Source organism: Dendropsophus ebraccatus, chromosome 3, assembly GCF_027789765.1.
Source record: "Dendropsophus ebraccatus isolate aDenEbr1 chromosome 3, aDenEbr1.pat, whole genome shotgun sequence".
Classification (NCBI taxonomy): Eukaryota; Metazoa; Chordata; class Amphibia; order Anura; family Hylidae; genus Dendropsophus; species Dendropsophus ebraccatus.
The window spans coordinates 25618034-25642646 of NC_091456.1; the positions used below are offsets into that span (position 1 = coordinate 25618034).

General features: G+C 42.6%; 1 protein-coding gene across 1 annotated transcript in view; it reads left to right on the forward strand.

The window, feature by feature from the left end:
* Nucleotides 1-24166, forward strand: part of SPPL3 (signal peptide peptidase like 3) — a 47051-nt gene extending 22885 nt beyond the window's left edge. Inside the window, exons 2-11 of the mRNA XM_069964072.1 lie at nucleotides 12278-12355; nucleotides 13615-13703; nucleotides 16122-16241; nucleotides 16316-16394; nucleotides 18199-18311; nucleotides 18739-18845; nucleotides 20680-20843; nucleotides 20926-21125; nucleotides 22682-22791; nucleotides 22958-24166. Coding sequence (XP_069820173.1) covers nucleotides 12278-12355; nucleotides 13615-13703; nucleotides 16122-16241; nucleotides 16316-16394; nucleotides 18199-18311; nucleotides 18739-18845; nucleotides 20680-20843; nucleotides 20926-21125; nucleotides 22682-22791; nucleotides 22958-23029 — 1132 coding nt within the window. The 3' untranslated portion in view covers nucleotides 23030-24166. The remainder of the gene's footprint in view (nucleotides 1-12277; nucleotides 12356-13614; nucleotides 13704-16121; nucleotides 16242-16315; nucleotides 16395-18198; nucleotides 18312-18738; nucleotides 18846-20679; nucleotides 20844-20925; nucleotides 21126-22681; nucleotides 22792-22957) is intronic.
* Nucleotides 24167-24613: the final 447 nt, after the last annotated feature.

Sequence of the window (24613 nt, forward strand, 5' to 3'; positions counted from 1 at the left end):
GTACAATGGGCTGACACATGAACTATTCATTACCTAGTGACATCTTCAGTAAGACCAGATGGTGCCATGTTCTGTAAGGGTAGGATCTAGACTAGCGTTTCTCTACTCCAGGCCTCATGGCCACCAACAGGTCATGTTTTGAGGATTTCCTTAGGATTTCACAGGTGATACAATTCTAGTGAATTCTAGAACCTGTTTGGGGTCCTTGAGGACTGGAGGGGAGGACACTGCTGTAGACTAGTGGTATTATTATGAGAGGGAGTGTCTTGTCAGTATTTACATTTTTTCCTTAAGTAACAATGCTGCGGCATCTTTTCTTGAACTGTTTGGTTGTCTTCTGTTCCTTGCTTTCCACCTTCATCGATTTAGGTGGTTTGATGCTGGGCATTCGTAGGCCTCATCGCCATGTGGTTACCATTTCCCGGGCGATGTTGCTAATAATTTTGGCAACATCCTGCTGTGCTCTGGGATTCTAGACGTCATCACAACTTTGGGGAGGGGGGGGGGGATGCCTTCTGGCGGGGTTCCACCGCTCACTGCGGACATGGGGAGAGGTAAGTTAAGGCTTGTAATCAATTTCCCCCCTGTCCACTGCATGATTTAATAATCTGTCGGACTTTTCCTTTAAAGGGGAACTTCAGCAAATATCAGGTCTTAAAAAATCTCAAGTCTTCCAATACTTCTCAGCTGCTGTATGTCCTGCAGAAAATGATGTTTTCTTTTTAGTCTGAAACGGTGCTCTCTTCTGCCACCTCTGTCCATGTCAGGAGCTATTCAAAGCAGGAGAGGTTTTCTATGGGGAATTGCTACTGGTCTTGACTGTTCCTTACATGGACAGAGGTGGCAGCAGAGAGCACTGTCATACTAGAAAAAGTACACCACTTCCTGTAGGACATATAGCAGCTAAGTACTGAAACTCTGGAGAGTTTTTAAATAGGCGTTAAAGGGAACCAATCACCTCAAAAAACGCAGATCCAGCTTTTGAAACGTGTGTTTTCATCTGGGCGGTGTGCGGCTAGCAGGTAGTCACGGTCCCCTGGGTGTTCTTCCGCTGTAATCGCGCCCCTCTGGGCGTGATTCAAATGGCCGAGTAGCTGTGATGTCACTCTGGAGCGCGCCGTGGCTGCCGTGCATGCGCAGTACAGCCGCTTCCATTCTGGCCGTACCGCGCCTGCGCGTCTGCATCAGGCACGGCTCTCTCCCGAGTGACGTCACAGCTACTCGGCCATTTGAATCACGCCCAGAGGGGCGTGATTACAGTGGAAGAATGCCCAGGGGACCGTGACTACCTGCTAGCCGCACATCGCCCAGATGACTACCTCAAGTAATTTGTATACAGGGCCCCAGTTTTATAAAGTTACTTTGCGGCTTACATGGGGGAGGCAAGGAAGCTATGAAAACGTGTGGCAAGTGTGCTGTGTGAAATACCAGCACATTTCAAAAGCTGGATCTGCGTTTTTGAGGTGTTTGTAAGCAATCCAATACTTTAAATAAAAATTTTTGCCAGACTTCTCCTTTAAAAGGAAACAAAGTGCTTTTTTTCTACTTTTTTACTACTGCATCAAAGCTTTACTTCCTGGATAACATGGTGATGTCATTTCCTGGGTAACATGGTGATGTCACTTCCTGGATAACATGGGGATGTCACGACCCGACTTCTCCTCCTTTAATTACAAATCTATATAACTTTCTGAAACTAATTGATATCAAAGAGAAAAAATTGCTTGATAACTCCTTTTTAAAAGAGTTGTCTAGACTTAGAAAAAAATGTCTGCTTTCTTCCTGTCTCCTGTCCTCCTCCGTTTGGGTGTGGGCTTTGCATTTCTGTTCCATTGAAGTGAATGGAGCTGAATTACAATACCACACACAACCTAAGGACAGGGGTGGTGCTGTTTTTTGTATGAATGTAGCTGTGCTTTTACTAATTCTGGTTCCCTGGATCAATGTCATCTCGCTGGCTTTGTGGTTTTCTTTTCTGTCAAACTTTGTACCAATTCCACAGCTGTAGACTAGTTTCTCCACAGTCTGAATGACCAGAGCTTACCGGGGATTCACCTGTGCTCCGGCCAGAACCTTTGGCCACAGTACTGGCACAGCGATGCCCCCATCGTTACTCTGGTACGGAGCTTGCCGCTCATTCATTTGTCTCAGGGCTGCAGCCGGCTTAGATTTCCCAGTGACTGGATTATTATTTTTCCTCCAGCAGATTATATAGAAATGCTGGGGGAATGGGTATTTTTGTTGATTAAAAAACAAGGCCTCCTTTTATTTCTTGGAAAAAGCTCAATTGTACAATGACTGTGGTTTTGAAGATAACTGTTCTGGCCTCGGTAAATCTGGGATTAATGCAGTGTTAGTGGTGTCTGCAGAACACTAGATATTGGTTTACGTGTCATAAAACTAGTGTTGGGTCCTCTACAACAATCGTCTTTGTATATACAAGGCTCCACGATTTGTATAACCATTACCAGGGTCATTGTCCAAGATATTTCTGTTTTCTCCATTCCCTTTCACCTGCTGTGGATTGACCAGATGCCAGCAAGCGCACCCATGCTTACACACAATTCACACCTGCAGCTGTGTCACATCAGCTTGGCTTTTTTTTAAACATTCCATAGCTTTGGCCAGGCGGGTGTGAATAGGCAGCTGTGGATGTGTGTGTGTGTGTGTGGTGCTCATTGTGTGCCCGGGGTGACAAGCTCTCGCTGATCTCGGTGTGTCTGTAGAAGGTGACTGCAGTGGGAGCGCTGGCTGTTATGGGGGAAAGAGGAGAATGTACTCATTGTCCGGGCCTGACAGAGCGCTCTGTGTTTTTTGGCCTGGCATTTCTACAGCCCTTCTGTGGTGGAAACCCTTGCCTGTGTAACAGACACAAATAGACGAAGACTGCAAACCAGTTATTAGAATCGCTGTGGCCTGTGTTGTGAGTTCAGAGACGGGGTTGGGTGGTGCTTTTGTCTCTGAATGGCAGACGTAGTCTGCATAGAGCGTATGTGGGTGGAAGCAGAAGTCTAGCGTCATCCTGTCAGCCTACAGAACTTTTTTTGGCAAGTTTATCAAACATAGTATTTGCCGCAAGTGCTCACTTCTCTCCAAAGTGCTAAATATCTCAGGGGCCACACATGCCTTACTGTGGGTAACAGAAGGTATATTCAGTAGGATTTAGTTTGCACGTGTTACTTATTCACAGAAGATGGAGTTAGCATGTGGGATCGGGAGATATAGCGCCTCCATGGTAGTAGATAAGGATTTGTTCTCCAGTATCTATAGCTGCTGGTTCTTCAGGTCGTGCTGCTGAGGAGTCAGCATGCAGAACAGGTCTGGCCGGTCCCTTTTAATGTCAATATTTTTGGAAGTGTCTGCTAGTTTGTGCGCTCAACGTTGTGTAATGTAATTGTGGGCAATCTGAATAATACAGGTGCAGATTCTTCACAGGATTTTGACAGATCTGGTTTTACTAGGTCCAACATGAATTAAAAAGGGCTTGTGTTTGCTTGTCCTTAGTCACAGAAATCGAATTTTGGGTTAGATTTTTACAGTATGTAAAGACTCTTGATGCTATGTTTTACGACTTTACACATTGGTATAATTTTAATAAATGTCTTAAGGCCGTGCTAGACGTACCGAACCCCCGTCTGCTAGATCAGTGCTCGCTTACAGAGCTCACACGCACATATATATACACACACACACACACATATATATATATATATATATATATATATATATACATATACATACACACACACACACACACACACACATATATACACACACACATATATATACACACACACATATATATACACACACACATATATATACACACACACATATATATACACACACACATATATATACACACACACATATATACATACACACACACACACATACTTACATACTATTTTATTTAAATTTTTTCCAAAATGTAATCTACATTGATCAACATTTATTGGATTTTTTTTTTTTTATGTAAGGGGTACACCATGCCACTGGTACAGTGTTTTTAAAAAATAACAAAATAATATTAACAAACCCTTTATTTTCCCCTTAGGGTGCCTTCACACCTACCTGATCCACAGCGGATCTCACTTCTGCGAATTTGGAGCGAGTTCCACTGCGGATCCGGTACCATGCACCTTAATGATAGCACCTACCCGCAGCGGGATTAACATCCCGCTGTGAGTATGAGCTTTAACCCCCTGATGCCCGCAGCCCCGTCGCATCCCCGCCTCCTGCAGCTCCACCGCTGCCCCCATCAGCCCCGGCGACTGCATCCCCAATCGCCGCCCGCACGCATCCTCGATCAACGCCCGCATCCCCCTTCATCTCTGCAGCCCGTCTGCATTCCGGATCATCCCCGCAGCCCGCCGGCCGCCGCCGAGAGCATACATTACCTGCTCCTCGGCGCAGCTGCTGGGATGATCTGGGATGCGTGATGGCTGCAGGGATGATGGGGGATGCGGGCGGCGATCGGGGATGCGGGCGCCGGGGCTGATGGGGGCAGCGGTGGAGCTGCAGGAGGCGGGGATGCAGCGGGGCTGCGGCCATCAGGGGGTTAAAGCTCATACTCACAGCGGGATGTCAATCCCGCTGCGGGTATGTGCTATCATTAGGGTGACTGGTACCGGATCCGCAGTGGATCTCGCTCTGAATTCGCGAAAGTGAGATCCGCTGTGGATCCAGTAGGTGTGAAGGCACCCTTTAATAAGTGATGATCATAATTTAGAGAACAGCAATGCCCATAGCATGGAGAGAGATTACAGCTACATGTCTTGAAGGTTACAACGTTCACCAACCAGGAGGACGTGTACAGACCTTCTGCACTTTTGCTGCCACAGGACATCAGTAGCAGGATGAGCGAATTAACAGTAGGAGTGAAGTGAAAGGCTTCATTAGAATCGGTCAGCATCTGGTCAGGCTGCTGGCTTTGAAGTCTGTGCCATTCCTCTCCGGGTTCCAGGAAAAGCTGAATCCAGTCCTAGGAAACTAGGAAAAGTTTCCCAGAACTGGATCCAGCTTTTCCCGGCACCCAGGGAGGAGCGGCACAGACTTAGGCTAAACTCACACATCAGTATTTTTATTCCCGGACCAGGAAGTACGGAATCCATTACAACCCATTATTGGAATGGACACCCCAATAGAAGTCTATGGAGAGCACAAAATTTGCGGAGAGTACATTGCAAAACCATGCGTATCACAGATCCGTTTTTTTGTGACATTACCAAGCTCCTTCTGCCAGAAATATCCTGCCTGATAGAAATGACTGTAAAATGGCCCCCAGACAACCTGGTGACCTTTCTTTGTGGATCCGCAAAAAACTGATAAAAATACGGAACACAATACGGATGCTAAACGGATGATTTTTTTTTTGTGGGTGAAAATCAGAGGATCCAGATTTTCATCCAGGAAAATATACTGACGTGTGAATGTGGCCTTAAAGGGGTAGTGCACCAAAAAATGTTTTCTTTCAAATCAACTGCTGCCATGAAGTGCCAGAGATTTGTAATTTACTTCTATTAAAAAATCTCAAGTCTTTCAGTACTTATCAGCTGCTGTGTGTCCAGCAGGAAGTGGTGTTTTCTTTCCTGTCTAACACAGTGCTCTCTGTTGCCTCCTCTGTCCATGTCAGGAACTGTCCAGAGAAGTAGCAAATCCCCATAGAAAACCTCTCGTGCTCTCCAGACTGGAAATAATACCACTTCCTGCTGGGCATAAAGCAGCTGATAAGTACTGGAAGGCTTGATATTTTTTAATAAAAGTAAATTACAAATCTCTGGCACTTCATGGCAGCAGTTGCTTTGAAAGAAAACATTTTTTTGTGCACTACCCCTTTAAAGCCAGCAGCCTGACAAGCTGCCGACTGATCCTAACCAAGCGTTTTGCTTTATTCCTTCTGTAAATTCCCTCATTCCTAATCACTAGTCTTGCACACTGCTTTTGCGTGATGTTGGGCCACTTTTCCAGTCTCTTCCACAGTTCTGTGACTGTTGTGGGTTTCTTGATAAACTATTGAAGAAACAAAGCTGGACACTATAATACAGCGCACACCACTGAATCCAAAGAATATATACAAAGTTTATTGGGACAAACACAAAAGAAACACCACAAAGAGCAACAGTAAAATCAATTAAAAAACCACAAGGGTATATGAAAACCTGAGCAGGAGGACAGTATCCACTCCTACTTTACCAAGGGACCAAACATATTAGTAATACTCCACATGATTAAATATGAAATTCATAAAGTGCTTAAGACTGGCCGACAGTGTAAAATGAAGACACATCTATACATCCAATTCAATATACCATATAAAGGATCCAAAGTGCTATAGTGTAAATAAATGAATAAATAATAAATAAATATATTATATAATAAATACAAACACCAATATGAACCTCTAATGTAACAAAAAATGCCCAACCATATAAGCCACAAAAAATAGACTACATAGGAGCAGAGACCCTGGTACAGACCCAACGCGTGTCGTCACACACAGTGACTTCGTCAGGGGTAAAGCTGCAAAGGAAGTGGTGTCCTTTTATAGCTGGAATAAACCGCATGACACATGATTGTCAAATATTGTAATTACCTGTAGGCCCTTTAAGTGTGGAGAGAGCACATAAGTGTGGACATTGGCACATGTAAGATGGCGTCGCCGGCGTCTGTCATATCCTACTGCGCATGCGCCACCAAATCCCGTCATATATCCATAATGCGCATGCGCAGTTAGAGCACATCACGTGATCACCGCGCATCACGCGCACATCACGTGACCATGTGCGTCCCACATCGTGTGTTGTCAAATCACCTGATGTACATCATGTGACCATATGCGTGCCACACTGCGTGTCATCCAGATAGTTTCAGTATGGCGCCTGCGCAACTGTTATACATCACGTGACCACATGCGTTCCACTGCGTGTCACAGGGATGCCAAAGCCCTCAAAGATCTCATGATATGTATATCATGTGACTATATGTTTTCCAAATCAACCCACACATTATATAAATAAGTAAGGAAACATCAAAAAGGTAACACATATCAGTCACACTCGATATTAAGACGCATATAATGTATATTGATGTATTATCGGATCTTGATAAATAACTGGCACGCATATATATACTCCCAGACACTTATACATCCCCATAGATCAGAGCGCACATTATAAGGTAAATCGGCACATACCGGTCCCTGATAGCATAATATAATATAATATAAACGCGCCCATACACCCCAGAGTGTACATATTGTCGTTCATCATAGATGGAATATGAGGATGAAATCGTGGCTCTCACGCACATAAATAAGTAAGGAAACATCAAAAAGGTAACACATATCAGTCACACTCGATATTAAGACGCATATAATGTATATTGATGTATTATCGGATCTTGATAAATAACTGGCACGCATATATATACTCCCAGACACTTATACATCCCCATAGATCAGAGCGCACATTATAAGGTAAATCGGCACATACCGGTCCCTGATAGCATAATATAATATAATATAAACGCGCCCATACACCCCAGAGTGTACATATTGTCGTTCATCATAGATGGAATATGAGGATGAAATCGTGGCTCTCACGCACACATGAGCATGGAGTCATAACCTCGACGCATATCTATACCAAATGTATATAAAATTGACAACCGAGTACTCGGTCACAATAAATCAATATATATGTATATGCCGTAGCGCGAAATGTATATACCATAGTACGGGTTATGACAACTCCACACAAACACTTCATCCCAATGAATAAACATACACTATAGTACGGATTATGACGACTGCACACAAACACCCAGTCAACCTATGTTTAAGTGTGCATGCCTTATTTGTCCCACAAGATGTTCCTAGCAAATCCACCACTCACAAAGTATAAATATACATGTATACACCAAAATACGGGACCATCATCTAAGTATTTCTGGCATACATGTGTGTAGATAATGCACGCATGCGCATATAACAATAAACAAGGCAGAATCATACGCAGTCCAATGCGCATGCGTGCACCCTCCACATCACGTGGCCATATCTGGCCCCTTCTCTCTAATTAGTCCTAACTCTGGTGAGATAATAACATGCTCTCTCCACACGAGGGCCCCACAGGGTCTCTGCATAATGTGTTGTCCCAATAGAAGATATAAACTAAATTATACATACTTATTATTACACAAACAAATTGTTGCACATTTTATTAATATTTACATCTTTAAATCTTTGAAGTTCAAGAAAGTCCAAAAATAAGGCTTCCAAATTAAGCCAAAAGCCAATGGAGGTCACCAGAAGCCAACAAGAGCATCCGTCGCGCCCGGGCCAAATGAGTCCCACCCAGGTCCAGAAAGGGGGGGAGCAGCATAATCTTTTCCTTTCCATCTTCATGTCTTCTACCCTCATCTCATTTTTGTTTCTTCTTCTTAACATGTCCAGTGATACAAGTGTCCATGATCATAAAATGTATCCGGGAGTCAGCCCTTCTTTATCTAGTATCCGGACTGCGTATGATTCTGCCTTGTTTATTGTTATATGCGCATGCGTGCATTATCTACACACATGTATGCCAGAAATACTTAGATGATGGTCCCGTATTTTGGTGTATACATGTATATTTATACTTTGTGAGTGGTGGATTTGCTAGGAACATCTTGTGGGACAAATAAGGCATGCACACTTAAACATAGGTTGACTGGGTGTTTGTGTGCAGTCGTCATAATCCGTACTATAGTGTATGTTTATTCATTGGGATGAAGTGTTTGTGTGGAGTTGTCATAACCCGTACTATGGTATATACATTTCGCGCTACGGCATATACATATATATTGATTTATTGTGACCGAGTACTCGGTTGTCAATTTTATATACATTTGGTATAGATATGCGTCGAGGTTATGACTCCATGCTCATGTGTGCGTGAGAGCCACGATTTCATCCTCATATTCCATCTATGATGAACGACAATATGTACACTCTGGGGTGTATGGGCGCGTTTATATTATATTATATTATGCTATCAGGGACCGGTATGTGCCGATTTACCTTATAATGTGCGCTCTGATCTATGGGGATGTATAAGTGTCTGGGAGTATATATATGCGTGCCAGTTATTTATCAAGATCCGATAATACATCAATATACATTATATGCGTCTTAATATCGAGTGTGACTGATATGTGTTACCTTTTTGATGTTTCCTTACTTATTTATGTGCGTGAGAGCCACGATTTTATCCTCATATTCCATCTATGATGAACGACAATATGTACACTCTGGGGTGTATGGGCGCGTTTATATTATATTATATTATGCTATCAGGGACCGGTATGTGCCGATTTACCTTATAATGTGCGCTCTGATCTATGGGGATGTATAAGTGTCTGGGAGTATATATATGCGTGCCAGTTATTTATCAAGATCCGATAATACATCAATATACATTATATGCGTCTTAATATCGAGTGTGACTGATATGTGTTACCTTTTTGATGTTTCCTTACTTATTTATATAATGTGTGGGTTGATTTGGAAAACATATAGTCACATGATATACATATCATGAGATCTTTGAGGGCTTTGGCATCCCTGTGACACGCAGTGGAACGCATGTGGTCACGTGATGTATAACAGTTGCGCAGGCGCCATACTGAAACTATCTGGATGACACGCAGTGTGGCACGCATATGGTCACATGATGTACATCAGGTGATTTGACAACACACGATGTGGGACGCACATGGTCACGTGATGTGCGCGTGATGCGCGGTGATCACGTGATGTGCTCTAACTGCGCATGCGCATTATGGATATATGACGGGATTTGGTGGCGCATGCGCAGTAGGATATGACAGACGCCGGCGACGCCATCTTACATGTGCCAATGTCCACACTTATGTGCTCTCTCCACACTTAAAGGGCCTACAGGTAATTACAATATTTGACAATCATGTGTCATGCGGTTTATTCCAGCTATAAAAGGACACCACTTCCTTTGCAGCTTTACCCCTGACGAAGTCACTGTGTGTGACGACACGCGTTGGGTCTGTACCAGGGTCTCTGCTCCTATGTAGTCTATTTTTTGTGGCTTATATGGTTGGGCATTTTTTGTTACATTAGAGGTTCATATTGGTGTTTGTATTTATTATATAATATATTTATTTATTATTTATTCATTTATTTACACTATAGCACTTTGGATCCTTTATATGGTATATTGAATTGGATGTATAGATGTGTCTTCATTTTACACTGCCGGCCAGTCTTAAGCACTTTATGAATTTCATATTTAATCATGTGGAGTATTACTAATATGTTTGGTCCCTTGGTAAAGTAGGAGTGGATACTGTCCTCCTGCTCAGGTTTTCATATACCCTTGTGGTTTTTTAATTGATTTTACTGTTGCTCTTTGTGGTGTTTCTTTTGTGTTTGTCCCAATAAACTTTGTATATATTCTTTGGATTCAGTGGTGTGCGCTGTATTATAGTGTCCAGCTTTGTTTCTTCAATAGTTTATCAAGCTGTCTTTTTGGACACTTAGCTGCACCCCTTTGTTATATAATATTATGGTGAGCTCCTCCATATTTTAGTTTGGTGTTGTGGGTTTCTTGGCCATAACTTTGTCACCAAGGATTTCAATTGGGTTTAGATCAGGACTTGGGGCTGGGACCATTTAATTGTTTAAATGTTCTCAGTTTCAAGGAACTGCTGTACCCGTTTTGCTGTGTGACAGGGGATGTTGTCCTACATGAAAATTGCTGCTGATTGAGTAATGAACGGCAAGCAAGAAACCATGTGTTGTTGAAGATTCTAATTCACACTTGCATTCACTCCATGTAGCTGTATAATTGGTCCAACTCCTGCAGAAAACATTCCCCTAACCATGACACTTCCTCCTCCACCTTACACGTAGTGGCCAGAAGAAGCGGATATACCGCAAAACAGCCGTAGGCAACTTGTGGAGCATCCCAGAATGTTCTGCAACACTGCTGGTAACTGTCCGAGAATTACTAAATAAAATCAGTAAATGTGAATTCAGCCTGGTGAGTGCCGCTGTGCTTTAATCCCTTTAAAGGGTACATTGCATTATCTCTCAGCCACAGCACCACTTGCAGAGACTACTCTGAACAGTGTAGTTTGCATAGCGCTTATCTTGGAGAGGTGTCGGGTCGGTGGTTTATTGTCTCTTTTAATTGTTTCTTTAGACTATATACATTTATAAAATAAGCTTAAAATACTCCTATTTTTAAAAAATCATCATTCGACGGCCGGTGGTTGACACTATTAAAAAAAAAAAAAAAAAAAAGCGCAGCCTTTCCTCGCTGAGGCTTATTGCCCAATCTCTTTAGTGACACTAGCAGAGACAGGACAGCTCCAAGGCCAGTGATTAGCTGAGTAGCCTGTCACTGAAGGCTCCGGCCATGTGTTTGTTACTGAGATCAGTGGCCAGTAGAGAATCTTAAAGGGGTATTCCAGTATTTTTTATTTTTTAAATTGATATGTTGCTTCAGGGGCAGGGGAAAAAAAACAAGTCCTGCTCGCCACAAAACAAATCCCCATCTTAGTCCCCGCAGCTCCTGTCCCTGCACAGATTTCTCAGTAGGACCAGCCTAGTCTGTGACTGGCTGATCAAGCAGTTCCTTCTCCATTGTCTTATCTCATACAGGTAGTGATGAGTAGAGGACCAGGGTACGAAGTAACTTTTTTTTTTTTCCCAATTGGTCCATTGCAAAATTACAATTTGATGGAAGCCGGCCATACACAAGAGATCAGTTGCCTAATATTGGCTGCTGTTAACCATTGCTTAAAAATTATATGTATACAATTCTTTGCTGTTGGTTTGGCCAGGGATAGACTGTCGTCTGCCAAAATGTGCTCGGTCATGTAGAATTTCAGCTGATGATTTGCCATATTTTCTCTGGGGGCCGATCAGAGTCCTATATGTATGGCCAGATTTATGCCATCCAATTAGGACAATGCGCTTTAAAGTGCAATTTATCAGAACAGAGGTAGAGCCACTGAAAAGTATGGCTATGTGTTACAAAATTGTACATTTTCCTGCTTGTATTAAAATGAGTGATTCCCAACAGTAATCCCTTCCAGACTCCTGCCTAAAAATGAGTATAGACTGAATGGAATGAGTGTACTGCTGGCAGAAACTGGATATGTAGATTACAGATAATCCAACCTCTGTCTGCAGCATAAGCTACACATAGCTGTTTGTCATATGTTGGCACTGAACTTCTTTCTGTTCTTCTCACAGGGCTTACTCCTTGGTGGATTCCAGTCAAGTCTCCACGTTCCTCATTTCAATCCTTCTCATAGTCTATGGCAGCTTCAGGTATGTTTTGAAAGTTTTTCAACATATAAAAAGTAAATTTTTAGTTACATAGTTGTTTTTTTCTGTTAAAGGGGGGTCAGGCTGTGTTTAAAAAAAAAAAAAATAAATTCACCTGTCTGATGCTCACCAAGACCTAGCTGATCACCACTTCATGGTCCTGTCTTAAAGGAGTAGTGTGGCGTTTCTTTTTCTGCTTAATTAAAGCGTAACTGTCATTTCAGGGTCATTTTTCTGATAACATTAAATATCAACAGTACAAGTGATTTTAAGAAACTCTGTAATAGGTTTTATGTACTAAAAAAAATTTCCTTCTGGACTGAAAAAGCAATCTCCCAGCCTCCCCCCTCACATCAAATGAAGCAGGATTTCTGTCTCCATTATGTGGCTATGGAGAGGGGAGGGGCTGTTAGGAGTGACTGAGCACGGAGGATTTCTGCAAAGCACAACACCCTGCAATCTTCTCTCAGTAAGTTCATAGATAAGCACTGACCTTTCTGACACCTGAATTTAGCGGTTTAGGTGCCCAGAGAGTCTACAAACAGCTGACCTTCATCTCACCTCTTCCTGCTCCCTCATCTCCCTCAGCCCCTCCCCCCCTTCATAGGCTTACAATGGAGAGAGCAGAGCCCGTCTTCACTGGCTTCTCTGTAATGAAGACGTGTTTGCCTGATAATGCACAGATAAGAAGTCAGGGGGGGAGGCTGGGAGATTGCTTCTTGAGTACAGAAGGAGGCTTTTTTGGCTGATGAAACCTATTAGAGTTTCTTAAAATTGCTTATACTACTGATTTCTGCAATAAAAAAAAACATGACAGTTACTCTTTAACACACATTACAAAGTTATATGTTAATAAGCTGTCTGCCCCATTCCCCCCCCCCCCCCCCCCCCCAAAAAAAAAGATATCAGGATTATTATATAATATAGATAGAAAATGGAAAATTAGGAGAAAAAAAGTCACCAAAAATTCTTAAAAAATGTTTACCATAAACTCATTATTTATACAATAGGTCACTTTCTGATGACACATTCCCTTTAAGCAGAATGTGATGTGCTAAATATGACACATGGCAACATTTCATTCATTAATTTTACATATACTTACATCTGAAATGAAACCTTGAGGCTACAAATTCTGTGTATTATGTATTATCCTTTTATTTGTGGGGCAGGTAAAACTAGTTAATGACTACATAGGGAAACTGCTTTCCTATATTACGATATTTGCTGCGATTTCAGTGGATTTCTTTTTTCCTTTTTAGGTCTCTTAACATGGACTTTGAAAATCAAGATAAAGAGAAGGACGGCAGTAGCTCTCCAGGAACATTTAGTGGGAACAGCACCAATAATAGTAAGACATGGCTTCAGCTCGTGTTTCTTGTCTAGTTTTGTATTTGAGAAGGCCGATGTCATTTACTTGATTGTGCCTTGTGATGCTGAAGGAGAATACATAAGATGGGAATCTCCATTTCACAGAAAGGTGACTGCAGCCTATAGTGATGGAGCTAGAGGTCCGACCCCTAGCTATCACAGAGTGATGACATAGCTTCTTGGGAGAATAATTCTTTAAAGGGAAACAAACCTGCTGATGTGTCCCTGTAGCCTCCTTCCTCCTCTTTCTGGCACTGCTCCTCCTGTCTTTGTATGTATGAAACCGGCCCGTGCGTTCACCAGTAGCTGCACATTGTTGCTGAACAATCAAGGCAATGTTGCACAGTTACTGGTGAACCGCATGGCAGTGTGGTTTTGGTCGCTTTCATTCCTAGGTTTGTAAAAATGCAGCCTGTGTTTTTGGACACAGTAGTTGGAGCACTAGTGTGACATCCTTTTCTGACCCCTTTTGCTGATTTATTCGTGCTCAGTATCCCCTTTAGCTGGATCTTTTTTTTTTTTTCTTACTTGCCCTATTGCGACGCTGTCAACAATGCTGCATGAAGGAACACTGCTGGGTCTGTGGTTTCTAAAGTCCTGGCCCCAACTAGTCCAGCAATGATGACCAGGCCAAGTTCCAAGTCAGTCAGATCACTCAGTTTGTGCACTAACTGATCCACTTGCTGACTTGATTTTCTGCTGCACTTGGACCTTGTGTCTATCATACAGGGAAGCTTCATAGAATGGCAGGTGTCACTTATATAGTGGCCAGTCACTGTACTAGATTCTTTCCAAATCTAATGTATACAGGCTGCTTAAAGGGATTGTCCATAATAATAGTTTATCCTGTGAAAAACTTTTTTTATTAGGCTGGATTTACAGTTTTTTTAAGCGCCTGTGTTTAAGTGCATGTGTTTTGATCTGTTTTTCCATTGACTTCCTTTATAAAAAAAAAAAAAAAAAATCAAAACGCATTTTTTTAGAAACATTTTTTTAGTGTGCACAAAAATGTGGTCGACCAAGTTTTTGTGCATGTTAAAAAGAGGTTTTTTTTTGTTTTGTTTTTTTGTTTTGTTTTTTTAAAAGGAAGTCAATGGAAAAGCAGATCCACATAAATGCATCTGTTTTTTTCATCCAACTTTTGTAGGGTAGCTTCACACGTAACTGATCTGAGCGGATCCAGTACGTGTGAAGCTACCCTTAAAAACAGATGAAAAAAACGTAGTGAACCCTTCTTTCCATCTCTGATGTCGTTTTTTTTTTTTTTTTTTTTTTTTTAATTGGTGGAATGTGCTTCAGTAATGTTAAAGCTTCACTCACTTTTGGTTCTAGGTGTAGACCAGAATACAAGAATGTCAGATTTGTTTGTACTACTATTGTAGCTTAAAGGGGTTGTCTGGCGGCATATTTTTATTTACTGCCAGGGTGGAAACGGATAAAATAAGCATTACTCAGATTTATCAGCTCAATGCAGCTAGATGGGTGTGTCGTCGTCATAATCTGCAGTCATGTTTTTCTCTTGCTGTGAGCCCAAAAATTGTAACACAATGCGACTTGTCATTTTTCTTGCAAAGAAGCTGAAGCATTTTTTTTTCTAGATGCAGCAATGTAATATGACAAAATGATTCCAATAATTCCAAATATTCCATAGCTGTAAGGATGTGTTCACACACTATGGCTGTATAGTGAAATTTAGATAAGTATAGGTGGTATATATGTATACAGGCAGTGTAGCTTGTATATCAATATACTTCAATTGCATGCACTAGGCTACTTTCCCTTGTTGAGTTGCTTGAAGAGACATGTAGCCCGGCGCAGGGACTTGGTACTGTAGCCCGGCGCAGGGACTTGGTACTGTAGCCCGGCGCAGGGACTTGGTACTGTAGCCCGGCGCAGGGACTTGGTACTGTAGCCCGGCGCAGGGACTTGGTACTGTAGCCCGGCGCAGGGACTTGGTACTGTAGCCCGGCGCAGGGACTTGGTACTGTAGCCCGGCGCAGGGACTTGGTACTGTAGCCCGGCGCAGGGACTTGGTACTGTAGCCCGGCGCAGGGACTTGGTACTGTAGCCCGGCGCAGGGACTTGGTACTGTAGCCCGGCGCAGGGACTTGGTACTGTAGCCCGGCGCAGGGACTTGGTACTGTAGCCCGGCGCAGGGACTTGGTACTGTAGCCCGGCGCAGGGACTTGGTACTGTAGCCCGGCGCAGGGACTTGGTACTGTAGCCCGGCGCAGGGACTTGGTACTGTAGCCCGGCGCAGGGACTTGGTACTGTAGCCCGGCGCAGGGACTTGGTACTGTAGCCCGGCGCAGGGACTTGGTACGTTGTGAAAGATATGAAACTTTCTTCACAGATAGTGAATCATTGTTAATCTGTAACCATCTTGCTCTTCTTGCAGGTATCCAGACTATTGACTCTACTCAGGCTTTGTTCCTCCCTATTGGAGCCTCAGTGTCTCTTCTGGTCATGTTCTTCTTCTTTGACTCTGTTCAGGTGGTGTTCACTATATGCACTGCAGGTGAGTACTTTTCTTGTTCCCATTCAGAGTTTGGTGATAAATGAAAGCTAACATTCAGTTTGTTTTTTTTTCAGTTCTTGCAACAATAGCATTTGCTTTTCTCCTGCTCCCTATGTGCCAGTATTTAACCAGGCCCTGCTCTCCTCAGAATAAGTGAGTATATATCAATACATTGGGTACAACTCGCCCTGCTTTGTTTGCCTTCAGTTCTTATTTTCTGTATTTGCTTTATAAATGGCGGAAACAAATACTATATGTCCTGCTGTAGCAGAGAGGTTGGCTATGGAAGAATGGATAGAAGTATTGTACAGCCTCCTAGTATCAGTCACATTCTGATTAGGGTGGATTATTTGTTTTATCACTTGGCACAGAAGGTTGTACGTGTACAGTCACACAAGTCAGGTGGTTATTGAAAACTTTTTTTTTTTTTTGGTCTTTCCTTTCCCTGGCCTAGTAAATTATATCAACAAATGCTGACCGGCAGTAATTTGGAATACTACTATACTTATTCGAAGGCATTATGTATGTGATTCAATCATATGATGTGTGGTTTCAGGTTCCCTAATAGGACAAACTCAAATAAGTTTAGTATAAAATGAAAAGCAACCCAAAATATGGATAACTACTTATTTTTACTGCACCTAAAAAAAAAAAAAGTTGAAAATACCAATATAAACAAACAAAAAATCCCTTGTATGCCTGCATCAACCGAATGAATAGTTATGGGACACATACATTTAATCTAAAAACTATTTCTGTTGTCTAAAACTACTTAAGTGCAAGTAAAAACTTAACTTTCCTAATGGTCGATACAACTACAACAGTGCCAAATACGTAAAGTTAACTTGTTTTTTTTTTACCCTCAATACTATTAAAAGAAGTGAGTAAATATTGCAGTTTTTCCATTCTTCCACATACTAAAAGAGGACCTGTCAGCCCGGCTAATGTGGCAGATGGGAATCTGCACCTATCATCCCGACTTTGTCCCGCTGATATTCTTTAGGAAGGGCCATGTCAGCCGGGGAGGTAGTCCTGCCCCCCAGTGCACCAAAATGACTTATTTGCAAAGGGATTTAACTCCTAATATCACAGAAACTTACTTTCATCCTCAGTGCCTCATGTCCTGTAGGAAGATATCAGCAGGTTACATACTTCTGCTCCCTGGACAACTCCTTGATGCCGGGTTCACACTTTCACACCGTATCAGCAGTGGTTTTCACGCTGTAAGTTCCCAATGAAATCCGATGCAGATACCTTTCCATTCACTTCATTGGAATGACATACTCACAGCGGGATTGTCATCCCGCTGAGAGTATGTTAACGTCAGTGCCCTTCAGCTTGCTTCAGGGGCTCCCACCACTGATTGGCTGAGCACTGTGGGACCTGGTAAAGTATGTACCCGGCTGCAGGGAGTTAAGGGCGCTGACTTTGACTTACTCGTGGTGGGATGACAATCCCGCTGCGAGTATGTCATCCCAATGAAGTGAATGGGAAAGTATCCGCAGCAGATTTTGCAGTGAACTTGCAGCGTTAAATCCACTGCGGATATGGTATGTGTGAACCCAGCCTTAAAGGGAAACTTTGAGCAGGTTAGAAAACCGATGAAGCCTTCTGCTCCCCAGTGCTCGCTTCCTGAGATTCCACATCTTGGAAGTAAGCCTTCTGTGACATGGCGACGGGGCTGAGTTGCAATCGTCACACGTGGGTGAAACTACTCCAGCATGTGATGTCAGAAAGCTGCAGTGTCTCCAATATTGCGGAGACACTGTGCAGCCATGCCCACATGTAATGATCGCAAATTGGCACTGCCACCCCCTGCGTCTTCTGCTTTAAGTGGTTAAATATCACTATATCCTTGGGTCCTGTAGATGTTTGCCATTTTATTTTTATGGTCTAGTAATAATCAGACATAAATTTCTGGTAATGATCTACAAACACTTTCTTTTGCATTTTTCAGGATTTCTTTTGGATGCTGTGGCCGATTTACAGTGGCAGAGCTGCTATCATTTTCTCTTTCTGTAATGCTAGTTCTTATTTGGGTGCTGACAGGCCACTGGCTGCTCATGGATGGTGAGTTTCCTCTATTTTCTTTTCCTGAAAGGGATGTAGGACTGTATATGGATGTCAGACTGTATATAGAGGTCCTTGGTTAGTGCCCCATTAATGTGCTTTCTCCTAAACCTTGAGTCACTTGCTGTTTTAGGGTGCCTTCACACCTACCGTATCGCAGTAGAAAATCCGCTGCGGATCCGCAGCAGATTTGTAAGTGCGGATTTGATGCTGTGTTCATTCATTTAGTTAAATCTGCTGCGGATCCGCAGCGGATTTTCTGCTGCGATACGGTAGGTGTGAAGGCACCCTTAGATCGAAAGTTATAGCTTTTCTACTACTTAACATTGAATAGTTGGATACAGCACATAACTGTCATGACACATTGCCTGAATTCCCTTCTTAAGAAATAGTTTTGAACAATCCACTACTTTGTTTCTCTTTCCAGCCCTTGCAATGGGACTGTGTGTAGCAATGATTGCCTTTGTCCGCCTGCCCAGCCTGAAGGTTTCCTGTCTCCTGCTTTCTGGGCTGCTCATATATGATGTGTTTTGGGTAAGCAGAACTTCGGAAACTCTGACCTGTTCTAAGGGATGTTCAATGGACAATTATGGAATAAAAATTCACTTTTTTTTTTTTTTTTTTTTTTTTTAAATTATATTTTTTTTCTATGCGATATTATACCATATTGTGATTTAGGTATTTACTGACACATTCCTCCTAAGGGCCCTTGCAGACTGATTAAAAGAGGTTGAATTTACGACCGGAGTCCGCTCGAAATTCAGCCTGTCCTATTTCTTCAATGGGATTTCTCTTGCGCCTCTCTACTTAAAGAATAAACATGTTAATTCATTGAGTGGAAAGGCGCAAGAGTAATCCCATTGAAGAAATAGGACAGGCTGAATTTCGAGGGAACCTCTTTTACTCAGTGTGCAAGGGCCCTTAGTGTTGACAAATGTGTTCCTGTGCTTGCTAAAACATTCATGACATGTTTAAGGGTATACTCTTCTTGGCAACCATTGTATTGCGTTAATGCATCTAAAAGTGGCCACTTTGCAAATAATCTTAGGGCCACATTACACGGCCCAAAGGAGAAGCCCGGCAAAATTTTTCATTAAAGTATTGTTGCCCCCCAAAAGTTATACAAATCACCAATATACACTTATTACAGGAGATGCTTATAAAGGGTTTTTTTTCCCTGCACTTACTACTGCATCAAGGCTTCACTTCCTGGATAACATGGTGATGTCACTTCCTGGATAACATGGTGATGTCACTTCCTGGATAACATGGTGATGTCACTTCCTGGATAACATGGTGATGTCACGACCCGACTCCCAGAGCTGTGCGGGCTGTGGCTGCTGGAGAGGATGATGGCAGAGGGACACTGAGGGACACAGGGCACTAGAGGGACACTGAGCATCCCTCTGCCATCATCCTCTCCAGCAGCCACAGCCCCCACAGCTCTGGGAGTTGGGTCGTGACATCACCATGTTATCCAGGAAGTGACATCACCATGTTATCCAGGAAGTGACATCACCATGTTATCCAGGAAGTGACATCACCATGTTATCCAGGAAGTGACATCACCATGTTATCCAGGAAGTCAAGCCTTGATGCAGTAGTAAGTGCAGGGAAAAAGCACTTTATGTGCATTTTCCGTAATAAGTGTATTGAATTTGTATACCTTTTGGGGGGCAATACAATAGTTATAATAATAAGTTTTCATCGCACTTCTCCTTTAAGCGAGTGCTTGATGATCGTGTAGTAAGGGATGCATGTATATCTTTAGCGATGTCTATGCAGCCATTGCTGTCACATAGAAAGTAATAACGCTTATACTTGCCTAGGCTCCCCCGGTGTCCTGGTGCCTTTTACCTGTGCTTCCTCCTCCCCGCAGCCGACTGACATTTCTGGCCACTTCTTTTAAGTGACAGGCCGCTAAGCCAATCACTGAGATTGGACAGCCCTGCAGCAAATGATTGGCGTGTCAGAGGCGGCTACAGGAAGCAGGAAATGTACACATCCATCGGCCACGTATCGCTATTACACACAGCAATACGCAGTCGGCGGACGATTTTTTTAAACTTATCTACTTGACTACCATCACCTGATTGGCGTCTTTATGACCTGGAAAGCTGATCTGACAAATCAGCCTGATTCGGCAGATTATCACTCCATGTTTTAGGGCCCTTACATTTGTCTAGAACTTTTATGCAGATGCAAGGGACAGAAACTTGCTGTCTGTTTTTTTTTATTTTTCAATTTAATTTTTTATGCACTGCCTATCCAAGTAGAATAATTTGATGATTTTCTCAACTTTTAAAATAAAATCTTTGAACACATCTTTGGTACAGTTCTCATGCAATTTTTCTGACTCCATCTGCAGGTCTTCTTTTCTGCCTACATATTTAACAGCAATGTGATGGTCAAGGTGGCAACACAACCTGCTGATAATCCTCTGGATGTCTTGTCACGGAAGCTTCATCTTGGCCCTAACGTTGGGAGGGATGTACCTCGGCTGTCACTACCTGGAAAATTGGTATTCCCCAGGTAAGGCTGTCTACCTATACTGGATGAAACTGCCTGTGTTTGAGTATTCATAGAGAGGTTAATTGCCGTCTTTTGTTCACAGTTCTACAGGCAGTCACTTTTCCATGCTCGGCATAGGGGACATTGTAATGCCAGGACTGCTTCTTTGCTTTGTTCTGCGTTATGACAACTATAAGAAACAGGCAACTACTGATTCTTGTGGTGCACAGGGACCTGCCAACATTTCTGGACGCATGCAAAAAGTCTCCTACTTCCATTGCACACTCATTGGGTACTTTGTGGGTAAGTAGCAAGAGCCTCCTCTATTAGATATTTAAAGAGAACCAATCATGGACGAAAGTTAAATTTTTTTTATTCCTTAATTAGATGCAAATCATAATTTAATTGACATTTGCAAATATAATTAATTATTTTTATTGTCACGTTTTTGAATTATTCCCTTTTTACTTTCTTGTCTCGAGCCGGCTCTTTTCAAAAGAGCCGGCGCGAGACAGGAAACTCCCGTCATGCAGAGTGGCAGGAAAGGTTCCCATGATCCTTTGCCTGCCGCTCTGTTAACACACAGTGATCTCGCGCTATACAGCGCAAGATAGCTGTGTATTATCGAAAGTCCCTCTTCTCTAATCTATTTATGAAGATACAGACTGCCTCTGCAGGTTTGCGGCACTGAAGCAGAGGATAGGTAAGTATAAAGCTACAGACTGCAAATGCAGTCTGTATCCTCATGAAGTCTATCTATGAAGATACAGACTGCCTTTGCAGTCTGTATCTTTATACTTTACCAGATCCTCTGTTCCCTGGCTGTTCTGGTGAGCGCCGCCATCTTGATGACGTCACTTGCGTTCCAGCTGTGCGTTCCAGCGTGACGTCATCAAGATGGCGGCGCCGCCGGAACAGCCAGGGAACAGAGGATCTGGTAAAGTATAAAGATACAGACTGCAAAGGCAGTCTGTATCTTCATGAATAGACTTAGGGAGAGATGTACTGTCATAATAGGCACAGTTATATTTAGGTGATTGGTTCTCTTTAAAGGGGTAGTGCGGCAGTAAAAAATTATTCACAGAATAACACACATTACAAAGTTATACAACTTTGTAATGTATGTTGTGCCTGTGAATGGCCCCCTTCCCCGTGTCCCACCACCCCCACCCGTGTACTCGGAAGTGTAGTGCATTATACATACCTGATCCGTGCCGACACGCGTCCGCCATCTTGTGCCAAACGTCATCTTCGGCCGGTCGGCCCGAACACCTTTGATCTTCCCGAGTGCCGGCCTTGTCATCAGCTGCTCAGCCGCGATTGGCTGAGCATAACTGTGCTCGGCCAATCGCGGCTCAGCGGCTGATGACGCGGCCGGCACTCTGGAAGATCGAAGGTGTTCGGGCCGGCCAAAGATTACGTTTGGCACAAGATGGCGGACGCGTGTCGGCACGAATCAGGTATGTATAATGCACTACACTTCCGGGTACACTGGTGGGGGTGGTGGGACACGGGGAAGGGGGCCATTCACAGACACAACATACATTACAAAGTTGTATAACTTTGTAATGTGTGTTATTCTGTAAATAATTTTTTACCGCCGCACTACCCCTTTAAGATGTCTTCCACAGCCCCCATATCCACATTAAAGTGGTTTTACATTTTCATAGCCACTAGTGTGTGTGTGTGTATATTGCAGTAGTTAGCTAGGGTACATATGTCTGACATTTGTCACGCATGTACACTCCCACCCTGAGGGTCACATGCGTCTTGACAAGTAAATTAAGTAGCATAAATTGTGAGATGGGGAGGTATGTATGATGGCTCTCTGTATTAATGGTAATACTGTTGCATTACAGGACTATTAACAGCGACTGTAGCTTCACGCATTCACAGGGCTGCACAGCCTGCCTTGCTCTACTTGGTTCCCTTTACTTTATTACCGCTCCTCACCATGGCCTATTTAAAGGTAAGTTATGTCCCCCCGTTTTCATCTTCTAAAATTCACATTGCCTCACAAGGAGGTTTCGTCATGTAATGTTTATAGATGTATTGTTCGTAGTTCTTTTTCTTATTACTGTTACTGCAACGTTATGCTGGACATTAAAGTAATTGTTGACCCATCTCTCTCACAGGGTGACCTGCGCCGAATGTGGTCAGAACCGTTTCACGCTAAGGCCACTAGCTCCCGCTTCCTTGAGGTATGATGGGAACAGGAAACCAAGCCAAACCTGGCAGAATTTCTTTTTCAATTTGGCTTCTCTCTCCTCTGGATAAACTCAGTGTAAATGGACACAGCTTCAACTGATGGACCTCAAAGGAATTTTTGTGTAAAATGATGGCGAAATAAAGAAACTTTCTAGAGACTTCTACGCAGGGTCCTTATCTCTGAAACATGCCCTCAGCAGCGGACTATATTCCTGTTGGAACATCAGAGTTTAGACTAAAACTATATATATATATAAATATATAAAAAAAAGAACTGGGATCCAGTGGATCCATATGGATTGTAAATCTTGGATTCCTTCAAGGTCTGGCCTAACTGTGGCTCTATGTAGCATGTGACTTTAAAGGCCTCTGAGCTACGGACTACTTTGGCTCTGTGAAACCTGTGGGACCAGACCCATGAGGAGCAGTGCAGCCCTCTTACCAGCTCTCCTTTCTGTTCTTGTTTTTGTTTTCTTTTCCTTTTTTTTGTTTTTTTTTTCTTTTTTTTTTTTTTTAGTTTAAATATTTTCTGTGGTGTGAAGTGACTTTTTAGATCTCAGCCAGTGTGTGAGTTACTCAAAGTATATACATAGTCTGTCGTATTTAATTCCATTTCACCTTTCTCCAGTTCATGTTGCAGAGGGCAAGTCTGAGATCATATATTTTCTATGGATAGTTTAAATATTCACAGAATAATGCCAGGTCGGGTCAGGCCTGCTGAGTTCTGTCGCATGTCCTGCACTTTCATCTTTGGCTTTATATGACTAATCCATCCCAGCAAAGTGAAGCCTCGGTTCCAATCCAGTGTATTGTGTGCTCGTTCTGATGTACTCATGGGCTGTTTAGTGACTGTATTTGGTTCTGATCAATGTAGTGACCTAGGGCAGATGAAATGTTCCAAAACCCTTGTCTTCATTTGTGCGCAGCCTTTTTAGCGGTTCCCTTGGACTATTGCATGTCAAACTTGCTGCGCTCATCGCTCCCTCCATAATAATGTTACCTTCCTGTAAATACATATTTTCCTTTTTTCTATTATTTTTGTATTTTAGTATTTTCATTTGTCTGCTGTATTTCTGATCTTTCCATGTGACTACCCTCACTCATGAAAAAAAACTAAAGAAAAAAAAAAACTACAACTATGGTGCTGTATGTCTGCCTCTACTACTGTTTCTTCAGCTGCAGTATGTTACTACCAGACAAGTAAGGACAGTTTAGCTGGAGATCTGACATTAACCTGCCAATATGACCATTAGGGCAGGGGACACTATTTACCTTTTTATTATGCCTGTCCTCTCCAGATACTTTACACCTCTTTGCACTGATCCACCTGCCTGCTGCCGCCTCCTGATGAATATTCATTCGGTGCACTGTGGTGATGGGCTGCCTTTAAAGTGTCACTGTCATTATAACTTTCAAAATCTTAAAGGAGAAGTCCGGCGAAAATTATTTTTTTATATGTTATTACTTATGGAAAGTTATACAATTTTCTAATGTACATTAATTATGGGAAATGCTCATATACTGCTATTTCCCTTAATTTAGTGTATCAGGAAGTGTTAGAATTATCTCTAAAGCAGTGACGT